The sequence below is a fragment of the Saimiri boliviensis genome, chromosome 17, assembly GCF_048565385.1.
Source record: "Saimiri boliviensis isolate mSaiBol1 chromosome 17, mSaiBol1.pri, whole genome shotgun sequence".
NCBI classification, from domain to species: Eukaryota; Metazoa; Chordata; class Mammalia; order Primates; family Cebidae; genus Saimiri; species Saimiri boliviensis.
Window position 1 is genome coordinate 51,224,227 of NC_133465.1, and position 12,714 is coordinate 51,236,940.

General features: G+C 36.6%; 1 protein-coding gene across 1 annotated transcript in view; it reads right to left on the reverse strand.

The window, feature by feature from the left end:
• NSF (N-ethylmaleimide sensitive factor, vesicle fusing ATPase) overlaps window positions 1-12,714 on the reverse strand; it is a 150,573-nt gene that overhangs the window by 47,610 nt on the left and 90,249 nt on the right. The window contains 1 exon segment of the mRNA XM_039477051.2: window positions 3,923-4,018. Coding sequence (XP_039332985.1) covers window positions 3,923-4,018 — 96 coding nt within the window.

The following is a 12,714-nucleotide window of genomic DNA, read 5'->3' on the forward strand; positions in this document are numbered from 1 at the left end:
GCTTGAGGTCAGCAGTTTGAAACCAGCCTGGCCAACACAGTGAAACTCTGTCTCTACTAAAAATACAAAAAATTAGCCAGGTGTGGTGGTGGGCACCTGCAATCCCAGTTACTGGGGAGGCTGAGGCAGGATAATCACTTGAACCTGGGAGGCAGAGGTTGCAGTAAGCCGAGATCACACCACTGCACTCCAGCCTGGGTGACAGAGCCAGAATGTCTCAAAAAAAAAAAAAAAAAAAAAAAAAAAAGAATATATAACAAATGGTTGATACGCACATGAAAAGATGCTTATCACTACTAATCATTAGGAAAATACAAATCAAAATGATGAGATTTCACTTCATACTCAGGATGGCTACTATCAAAAAAACAGAAAATAGTTAAGTATTGGTGAGCATGTAGAAAAATAAGAACCTCTGTGCACCATTGGTGGGAATGTAAAATGGTGCAGCTACTGTGGAAGACGGTATGGTGGTTCCTCAAAAAATTAAAAATAGAATTACTATATGATCCAACAGTTCTGTTTCTGAGTACATACCCAAAAGAACTGAAAACTGGGTCTTGAAGAAGTATCTGTATAGCCATGCTCATGACAGCATTACTCACAATAGCTAAAATGTGGAAGAGGCCTGACTGCCATTGACAGAGGAATGGATAACAACACGTAGTATGTACATATAATCAATTTTTTTTTTGAGACAGGGTCTTGCTATGTCGCCAGGTTGGAGTGCAGTGGCATGATCTCGGCTCACTGCAACCTCCGACTCCCGTGTTCAAGTGATTCTCATGTCTCAGCTTCCCAAGTAGCTGGCATTACAGGCGTGCGCCACCACTCCTCACTAATATTTGTATTTTTTAGTAGAGATGGGGTTTCACCATGTTGGCCAGGCTGGTATTAAATTCCTGACTTTAGGTGACCCATCTACCTCAATCTCCTGAAGTGCTGGGATTACAGGTGAGAGCCACCATGCCTGACCCATATAATGGAATATTATCCAGCCTTAAAAAGGAAGAAAATTCTGACATATGCTGCAAGATAGATGAACCTTGAGTATATTATGCTATGTTAACCAAGCCAGTTACAAAAAGAGAAATACTATATGATTCTACTTATATGAGGTACTTAAGAGTAGTGAAATTCATAAAGATGGATAGTAGAATGGTGGGTGTCAGGTGTTGCAGGGGAGGGAAAAAAGAGGAGCTATTGTTTAATGGCTATAGAGTTTCAGTTTAAGAAAGTTTTGGAGATGGATGGTGGTGATGATTACACAACATTATGATTGTACTTAACAACACTGAACTATACATTTAAAAATGATTACAACGGTAAACCTTATATATATTTTAACAATACAAAATTGAGAAAAGAAGTATATAAAAATTTGTATCAATCTAATAAGCAGTACAACAGAAAAATAGGCAAAAGACACGAACACTATTTCACAGAAGACATGCCTGTGGTCAATTAACAGATGAAGAAATGCTTAAATTCTTAAGTAATCAGTAAAATGCAAATTAAGACTGAAATGAGATCTCATTTTACACTCAACTGAATGACAAAAATTAAACCTGAGGCTGCGTGCAGTGGCTCATGCCTATAATCCCAGCATTTTGGAATGCCGAAACAGGTGGATCACCTGAGGTCAGGAGTTCGAGACCAACCTGGCCAACATGGCAAAACCCTGTCTCTATCAAAAATACAATTAGATGAGCATAGTGGCGGGCACCTGTAATCCCAGCTACTTGGGAGGCTGAGGCAGGAGAACTGCTTGAACCTGGGAGATGGAAGGTGCAGTGTGCCAAGATCAAGCCACTGCACTCCAGTCTGGGCGACAGAGTGAGACTCCATCTCAAAAAAAAGAAAAAAAAATTAAATCTGATAATACCAAGTGTTGGAGAGGATATACAACAAGAGGATATCTTTCACAGTATTGGGGGCAGTGTTAATTGGTTCAACCACTGGGAAATGTTTTTTAAAGTTGGACATTCATATATCCAACAACCCAGTAATTTTATTAAATTAGTATAAACATCTTAGTATAAATATCTAAGAGAAATTCATTCAAGAATGCTTATGACAAATCTTTTTTTAATAACAAAAAACTGATAACATTCACAAGTGACAGAAAAATAGATAAACTGTGGTAGTCACACAATGCAATGCTTTTCAGCATGAAAATGAATGATGTCTAGCTACAAGAAAGCATATAGATCAGCAGTCCCCAACCTTTTTGGCAGCAGGGACCAGTTTCATGGAAGACAATTTTTCCATGGAGGTAGGGGGTAATTTTGGGATGATTAAAGTGCATTACATTTTATTTGTTTGTTTGTTTTTTTTTTTGAGACAGAGTCTCACTCTGTCACCCAGGCTAGGATGCAGTGGCATGATCTCAGGTCACTGCAACTTCCACCTCCCAGGTTCAAGTGAGTCTCCTGCCTCAGCCTCCTGAGTAGCTGGGATTACAGGTGCCTGCCACAACACCCAGCAAATTTTTGTATTTTTAGTAGAGACTGGGTTTCTCCATGTTGGTCAGGCTGGTCTCGAACTCCTGACCTTATGACCTGCCTTCCCAAGTGCTGGAATTACAGGCATGAGCTGCCACGCCCAGCCCAAGTGCATTACATTTATTGTGCACTTTATTTCTATTATTATTACATTGTAATACATAATGAAATAATTAAAACTCACCATAATGTAGAATCAGTGGGAGCCCTGAGCTTGTTTTCCTGCAATTAGATGGTCTCATATGGGAGTGACAAGAGACAGTGACAGATCATCAGGCATTAGATTCTCATAAGGAGTGTGCAATCTAGATTCCTCGCATGTGTAGTTCACAATAGGGTTCGTGCTCCTGTGAGAATCGAATGTCACCTGATCTGACAAGAGGCGGTGCTCAGGTGGTAATGTAAGCAATGGGGAGTAGCTGTAAATACAGATGAAGCTCACTCGCTTGCTGCTCACCTCCGGCTGTGTGGCCCAGTTCCTAACAGGCCACAGACTATTCCTGGTATATGGCCTGGGGGTTGGGAATTCCTGATATAGATGGCTCTTGGTAATAAAATATTTAATAAATAGCAAGTCCCAGAAAACTACATATACTATATTTTATTTTGCACATCATGAAAATACAGAATAAGTGTGTCATAAAGATTGAGATTAATCTAATTCTGTGCACCTGAGGTCCATTTAAGAAAGAAAAACAAACACATACTTCAAGAAGTGGGACTTCCTAAAATTTGTTTTTGTACTAACACAGGACTCTAAACAATGGTTACTCAAATGCTAGTTGTTGTTTTATAGGAAAATGGGTTAATAACCTTAAACTGTATTCTAAAGATCCAGCTATGACTATTTTGAATGTGTTTTAAGAAAATGCTTTTTTCTAAAAAAAAATAAAGGGTAAGTCTTAGAAACTACAGCAGTCAACTAAACTAAATAAACTAAATGTACTGAGCAAGAAAAAGGGATGCCTTGGAGGAGGCTGAGGAAAGGAGGAGAAAGAGAGACACAGAGAGGAGGAGGATATGAGAGTTAATTTTAAATATCTTAATAACTGACATATGGAAGATGGACTGAATTTAGGTTTCTGTAGCTTGGGATTGTGTAAGAACCAATAAGAAAATTAGTTTTAGTTCAATATAAAGTAAAGCAATAATTGGAAAGTCTCAAAATTGAATGGGCTGCCTTACAAGATGGTGAGCTTCCTATCATGAAAATATTTAGGTAAGTAATATCACCAGCCATTAGGATTATTGCACAGATGTTTCTCATACTGAATATTTCTAATACTAAGATTTTCTCATTTTATGAAACTGCATATGTTATAACCTTTCATAATAACGAGTAAATGCCACTTATTTTTCTCTTGAGTTACTATTACCATTACTTTTTGGCCTATATATCACTCAATGGGCATACTCACTGGTTTGATATCATTTTCCAAAGAAGCAAGGAAGTCTCCTCTTGTCACTTGCAGGCTTTCTGCTTTCTCCATGTCCACTTCCACTTTAGTACTGGCCTGAGAAGAGATAAAAACAACATGCAAGGACTTCCAAGATTTAAGAATAGTTAAGAATATTTTCAGTTTAAGAATGTAACTCTTGACAGGCGCAGTGGCTCAAGCCTGTAATCCCAGCACTTTGGGAGGCCGAGGCGGGTAGATCACGAGGTCAAGAGATTGAGACCATCCTGGTCAACATGGTGAAACCCCGTCTCTACTAAAAATACAAAACATTAGCTGGGCATGGTGGCGCGTGCCTGTAATCCCAGCTACTCAGGAGGCTAAGGCAGGAGAATTGCCTGAACCCAGGACACGGCGGTTGTGGTGAGCTGAGATTGCGCCATTGCACTACAGCCTGAGTAACAAGAGTGAAACACCGTCTCAAAACAAAACAAAAATAGAACGTAACTCTTGAGGATGAAAAAGCATATTTTCACAGATTTTAAAAATCTGAAATATTTGCAAATTATATATATAAGAGATTAACATCCAGAATACATAGAGAACTGCCAAAATTGAACAACAGCAAAAATCAAAAAAGGACAAAGAAGTTAAATAAACACTTCTCCAAAGAAGATTTACATATGGCCTTAAATAAGCACATGAAAAGATATTCAACATTACTAATCATTAGGGAAATGCAAATCAAAACTACAATGAGATTTCACTTTATACTTGTTAGGATGGCTATTACCACAAAAATGCAGAAAATAAGAAGTATTGGTGAGGATGTGGAGAAATCAGAACCCTTATGCACTGTTGGTGGGAACGTAAGTAAAACGGTTCAGCCACTGTGGAAAACAAAAATACGGTTGTTCCTCATAAAATTAAAAATAGACCTATCATACGATCCAGAAATTCCACTTCTGGATATATACCCCAAAGAACTGAAAAAGGGGCTTGAAGAGATATTTGTACAGTCTTATTCATGACAGCATTAATCACAATAGCTAAAATGCAGAAGAAATCTCTATGTCCATTGACAGAGGAATGGATAAACAAAATGTGGTATGTACATACAATGGAGTATTATTCAGCCTTAAAAAGGAAGAAAATTCTGACATGCTGCAACATGATGAACCTGAGGACATTATGCTAAGTTAAATAAGCCAGTTACAAAAAGACAAATACTGTACCACCCACTGACAGGAGGTTCCTAGAGTAGCAGATATTGAAGAGACAGAAAGTAAAATAGCAGGGGATAGGGAGAAGGGAATGGGGAGTTACTGTTTATAGGTATGGAGTTTCAGTTTTACAAGATGAAAAGAGGTCTGGAGATGAAAGGTAGTGATGGTTGCACAATATTAAGAATGTATTTAGTGCCACTGAATTATACACTTAAAATTGTTATAATGGTAAATTTATGGGTATTTTAAAGTAATTTTAAAAATTGGAAACAAAACGCATATCTCAAATTCACAAAATATAAATACCCTTTGTCTAAACAATTCCACTTCTAGTAATTTATCCCAAAAATATATTCACAAGTGTGTACAAAGTTATATACACAAGTATCTCTACTAAAGTAACTTGTAATGAAAAAAAAACAAACTGGAAGCATATTAATAAATGTCTACCAAGAGGGGATGAGTTATGTAAATTTAAACACATCTGTACCAAGGGACACTGTATAGCCATTTACTCATAAGGTATGAGTAAGAAAAAACATATGCAGAACATAAGAACAATGAAAAACACAAACAAAAAGAAAATATACATCGAGATGAAAACACAGCCATTCTTGGCTGCACATTCTTGGCTGCTCCAGAGCCTTCAGAGATATACAGACGATTAGTCCCATTCTCCTTAGGATTTTAACAGGTCTAGTAGAGGGTCTTTATAGTTTCATAAAGTACCACAGGTGATTCTGGTACTGAACCAGGCTTAAGAACCATCACTGTAGGAGACCAAGAATCTAAAATTTTCCTTTGTATTAATATGTTGTACTTCAGAATCTATGTGCCAGCTCCAAATAGTCTGCTTACTGCACCTGGAGCTAGCATTTAGACATCTGGAGAAGCATCAAGGCCTTTATCAGCACTTGGAGCTGCCTGGACCTGATGAGTGATTAAGATACCAACAAGTGTTTTAAAGTGACTGGGCTGGGCTCACTACCAATAGCACAAAGCAAGACAGTCTAACTTTTAAATTGGTATCATGGCTTTGAAAAAAAAGAGCATCTTAAAAAAAAGCTGACTATAAAACAAAAGCGTATTAAATATCAACCTTCCATAAATTATTATGAAATGAGTCTTGTTTTAAGGAAAAGACTATGAGACAAATGAAATGACAGACATAAAACAAAGTCACCCTTGTGGGATAAAAAGAACTATGTCAGGAAGCTGAATGAAGATGGCAAACAGAACACAGTTATTTATTTCCCTTTCTTCCCCAAATCCCATAAAATGACAGAAAGTAAGACAGAAAAGCTACAAAGCATAAAAGAAATACCCAGAAGTTTTAACTGTGATCTAACAGGAGTCTTGGAAGGAGAGAACAGAAAGAATGACAGAAAAGAAACAAAACACAGAAGAGAAACACATTTCCTACAGCTGAAGAAAAGTGTGCCTCTGCAGTTTAAACGGTTCAGTGAGTGATGATCAGGATAAATAAAAAGAAGCCTACATCTCTCCAGACCAACTACTGTAAACTTTCAGAGCACCAAAAGTGAATTCAAAGTCCTAGAACCTTTCTGAGGGACAAAAACATGTTTCCTGCAAAGAAACCAGAATGAGATTGGTATGATAACTCTCACTGGCAACATTAGAAACTAGAAGACAATGAAACTATGTCTTCAAAAAGACATCTGGACAGCTACCCCAGAAAATGATTCCTCAGGTGCATAGGGAGGCAAGTAAAGCATTTTCACGACAGTATTATTTTCAAAAGACACAACCAGAAATAATCCATATGTTAAATTATTCATTAATTGTATTTACCGAGTACCTACAAGACACCAAACATTGTTTGAGGAACTGAAGTCATAGCAGTAAATAAAATAGGAAAGGTCCCTGTATTCATGGATCTTATACTTTCCATTATGTGGCAATAATCTAGAATACTCTGCATTTGTTCAGAATAATGAAAGGGACTTACATATACTGACACAGAAAGCTATCCAAGGCATATTTGCAAGTGAAAAACGTAAATTGCAGTATAATTCCCTTAATGTTCTTTTTTTTTTTTTTTTAAAAAAAACATATGAGTATGAATGTAAATATTATATAAAGAAATTTCCTTTCCTGGAGAGGGAAAGGAAAGCAGTGTTAGAGATGGCCTTTCTCATTGTTCCCTATATGCTTTGACATTCTTAAATCTTTTACAAAAAAAAAGCCTTCATGTATGACTTCTATACTTTTAAAAAGAGAGAAAGTAAAAAGTAAAAAGGAGACAAATATTTTACTTAAATAGAACAATTAACATTTAAATTATTAATAGGGCTTATATTGGCACATATGAGGAATTTGATAAATATTAATCACATTTATTTGACATTTCTAAGTTTAAAAAAAGAAAAATGGGCTGGGAGTGGTGGCTCATGCCTCCTGTAAACCCAACACTTTGGGAGGCCGAGGAAGGCAGATCACCTGATGTAGGGAGTTAAATTAACTGGGCGTGGTAGTGGACACCTTAAACCCAGCTACTCGGGAGGCTGAGGCAGGAGAATCATTTGAACCTGGAAGGCAGAGGTTGCGGTGAGCTGAGATTGAACCATTGCACTCCAGCCTGGACAACAAGAGCGAAATTCCATCTCCAAAAGAAGAAAAAAGAAAAATGGTGTAATGGGAAACAAGCGTCTCCCTGAAAGAATGATGATAATTCATAATATATAAATGTCTATAGTTCTTTATAGTTGATAAAGTATGTTCGTATGTACTATCTCATTTCATCGTATCACATTATCTCATTTTATACTTATACAAACCTGGAGGTTTTCATAATTTATAAAAGGCAGATACAGGATTTCCTTCCTAGGTACCCTTATATAAAAGTTTTAACTCTGATTCAAACTTTTTGATACATCTGAAAGGATTCTACAAGATACAAACTCTCAGGCCAAAGTGAAGACAGAAGCTCTGACTGAAACATTAAAACCCCAACAAAGCTACCAGTCTCACTTTAAACACCTCTTTCCTACACGGCCTAGGTTTTTACCATAATATTTTACATTCTGATTCTCTAATAGTAAAACTGAATTCAAGTGACAGAATCATACAACAGTGTGAAAGAAAAATCTTGCCCATTTTTCAACATTTGCCAAAAAATATGATAGATTTCAGGACTGAAGTTGGTGTAAAACTTGACTTTTTGCCATTAAGAGAAGACTCGCCCAATTAATTGCTAAGTCCTTTCTTAAAAGTGAATTAAGACGGCTATGGGGAAGAAGTATTTCAGAAAAAGCCATTTTCAGGCATACAAAGAATTTTAGAAATTGCATAATTGTAAGTAATCAATATTTCAGTTGTAAATTATTCCTACCTGCTCATTAAAATAAACTTTATAAGGACTGCTTTTAGCCAACTTTTAGCATTTTAACAAAATTTGTAAAATCTTATTTTAAAAAGTCTACAATTCCAAATTTTCATTCGTTTGGAAAACCTTTTCTCATTTGTTTGAATTAGCAACATTTTTCTACATTTTATTTATAACAGCTAATCAATATAGAAGAGGCAGCATCTTTCAGCTTATACCTGTAGAAACTAATAAACTTGTATTTCAACACTAGCAAATATCAAGTGGTCACCCTTAAATTTCATAACCTTTTAAATCTGACCTTTCAAAGTTCTTATCATTCCTCTTAAATTAAGGGTAGAATGACCTTAATCAATCAAAAATTCTGTAAAAAAAAGAAATAATTTTATGAAATTCTGCAAACATAACTTAGAGCTTTGACTCAGGTGGAAAGCGTGCGAGAGTGTGTGTGTGTGTGTGTGTGTGTGTGTGTGTCCTCAGCTTATTTCCTCACAACAGATTAGAGAAAAAATTTGGGTTATGAATCTTCTCTACCTGAAGCAGAAATTCCTTTCAGGATAAAAACAATCAAATGTCACATGAATTTTAGTTGACCGCAATCATGGGTTCAAGTGCAAATGACATGAACAACAGGTGTTTGTGACCAGATTTTCCACTTGTTTCAGAAAACCTGAAAAAACAGTTTAACAGGAAAGACTAGTCCATCTGATGAAATCTTTGTTTAGGCCTAAATCTTTTGAAGAGGAAGCAAAATAACACTAATAATGGCTTTTTAAAATACAAAGAAAGAACATCATAACAGTTGTATGTTGTGAATGTTTTAAGGTTCAGTAACAACTTTAAATCATGTTTCAATTTAAATATTTAGTCATTAATCACTATTAGTAAAGCTATAAACATCTACAGCAATGGGAAGACTAAAACTGTATTTCTTTTGTGTAGCCAAGGAGGAGTCATTGGAAAAACTGTTTAAAGATCTTTCGATAATGCAGATTTTTTAAAATGCAGAAAATGAAATGTTAGTAATATTTCTTTTTGGGGTTAAGATTAGTGTCTTACACAGCTTTCTCATCCCTAGAGTGCCTACATAGTTATTCCACTGACATTGTGAATAATTAGGAGCTGTTTAGTACAAGGGGTATTGATCACAGGTCAATATATATCACCTGAAGCTTACAGATAATTCAATCACACAGAATAAAGTCACGGAAACCATGTGAACTATGTGCACTACTGCTTACTTGCCATTCTGAAGGATAATACCTTCTATACAGTCGTGACAAATATTTTAGCTTTACAATTAGAAAAGCTAAATTAGTTACACTACAAAGTCAATAAAAATCAGAAATTCATATATTGAAAAGGATTTACTAATATCCTCTCAAATCAGCCAATAATAAAAAATGGAGCTAACTATCATTTACAGAGTTTACAAGGCACTTTTACATAAAGTATTTGTTTTCATTCTCATAAAAATCTGATTAGATAGGTAGTTATTTCCCCTTGACAGGTCAGAAACAAAAAAGTGAAAGAAGCGTAAAGCAGAACCACACCTTCTGACTATGATATCTGCGGTCTTCCCACCATTCCTCATTGCCTCGTATGTAGATAAAACCTATATATGCTTGAAGAAAGCATGTTTCTTACTGAGACAATGGCTTAAGGTGACATGTTGGGATGGGATTATTGTAGTTAAAATGACAAATGACTAGATAAGGGAATTTTGCTCTTGTGGCCCAGGCTGAGTGCAATGGCACAATCTCAGCTCACCACAACCTCTGCCTCCCAGGTTCAAGTGATTTTCCTGCCTCAGCCTCCGGAGTAGCTGGGATTACAGGTGCCAATGCCTATGAAAAATCTTACAACTAGTAAAATAGTTACTGTGGATTATATCAAGATGCACCCATGTGGTATGAGATGAAAGATCAGTATGGTAGGGAGCAATTTTCACATCATTTACATCATTTTTCTTGAAGTCACCATCTCTTCTTATTAAACATTATAGCAAGGAAAAAAAATATAAACATAGTCCCTGAATGAATCCATTCTATAAAAGACCCAATACAATATTCCCACACCATCCAAAACTTCAGCATTCTTGAGCTAGAATAAAGCCACCTGTATTATGTAGGGAAATCATGACTATAGAGTTTGATTCAAAATATCTATGTAAGTTTACTCATTTAAAAAATATTTACTGGACACTTACCATGTGCTCATTATTTACACCTATTTGGGGTACTTTGGGAGACTCTGAGGTAAGATAAGGATTTAAAGTCTAGAATAAGGGCCAGCAAACTTCTTTTGTAAAGTGGCAGATAGTACATAAAATAAAAGCACTAAAACAGGCTTTGTGGGCCATGCAGCAAATACTCAGCTCTGCCATTGTAGCATGCAAGCAGCCACTAACAATTAATGGGTGTAGTTCTGTTATAGGAAAGTCCTTTATTTTTAAAAACTGGTAGTTAACTGGACTCCTAGTCTAGAACCAGTGATAGGATACACCCAAATATCTGCAACACATTCAACCAAACTGTTCAGGCTTTTATATCTTGCCTGAACTGTTATAAAAGTTCCCCTCTCGTCCTGTGTTCACCAACTCCACTCCTCTAAATACTCCACTCGACACAGCTGCCAGAGTGATCTTATGTTTTAACACTATGTCACTGCTATTCTTAAAACTCAATGGCTTAGCACTACTCACAGAAAAAAGTCCATACTTCTTAGCAGAGTATAAAAGGCTCTTTGTGCTCCATTCCTGCTTTAGTCTCCTGACTTATCCCCCACAATCTCTCTCTCTACCACCCCTCCCCTAACGTCCATGCTGAAGCAATACTAAATTACCCCCACACACCATGCTATTCTGTGTCTCTGCTCCTTTGTATATGTTGTCCTCTACCTAAAAGGCCCTACCCTACCAACAGACATGCATATCCACCCAGAAAATTCCAAATTCCTCTGTGAAGGTTTCTCTCACCCAACAAGTTGACCACATCTGACATTCATTCACTTCCTTGCCTTGCATGTACTTTCTATTACTGCATGTGGATGGTTAGACTATGGGCTGCTTGACAGTCGGCTCTTTACTTCTTTGCAGTTGGAGTATCAACTCCTAGCACAGGGTCTAGCATGCAGTAGATGCCAAATAAATCTACTGTGAACCAAGTCAACTGACAGTACCATAAATGATACATTACTATTTCAAGAAGGAAAAGAGCGTATCATTCTTGAAAGGGAAAATGAGGACAGTGGCAGCCTATGAGCCAGGTAATGAAAAGACAGGTAAACGTAGAGGACAAAGATCCTCAGTGATGCAAAAACAAACAAACAAAAACACAAACACCCAAAACAGCAAGCACAAACAAACGAAAAACAAAACCAAAGCAGAGACCTTGAAAAATAAATTAATGTCTGATGGCTGGTAAGTATTTATGTTTGGCTGAAGTATATGGAGAACAGTCAGGAGTACATTTGGAAAGGCCAGGTAGGGTCAGATCCAGAGGACCCAAAAGACCCAAAAGAAGCCTGTGCTTTGTTTTGTAAATGATGGAGAATCACTGAAAGTGTCTGAAGGATTGAATGATATGAAACAGGAAGGTTAATCAAAGAGAAGGTGGGTAGTGGCAGTGAGAACTAAAGGACACTACCAAGACAGACCTGAAAAAATTTAGCAAGTGACTTGATGTAGGGCACAGTAGAGTGTCAGGAATCAAAGATAATCCTGAAGTTTTAAGCCTGGAAAATTGGGATAAACAGAGAAATGGGAGCAGAAAGGAAAGTTGTAAAAAGACACTAAATTTGGTTTTGGAATATTAAATCTGAGACCTCATAAAACATCTAGGTGAGGGTAGTTAGTACAGATCTCAAAGTGGGAGACAGATATGTTCAGTAAATCTATCTACAGGTGGTAACTAAATCCTGAAGGAGAGAAGAGATGGAAGATGAAGAGCACTTTATTTATCAAAATAAAAGTATCCTAGTATATATTTCTACCATGGTAACTACACTATTATTGTACTAATTTGAAAATACGTCCACCTTCCTGACTCTGAACTCCCTGAGGGAAGAGTTCACAATTTATTATCTTTATGTCTCCAGCCCAATACCCTGAAAACATCAAGTATTCAGTATAGCTCCTGAATGAAGCAGCCCCCATAATTCTAGTATATGGAAACTCCAACTTCTGACATGTTACAACTTAATATGGCACAAAGATTTAAAAACACTTCTTCAAAATTTTC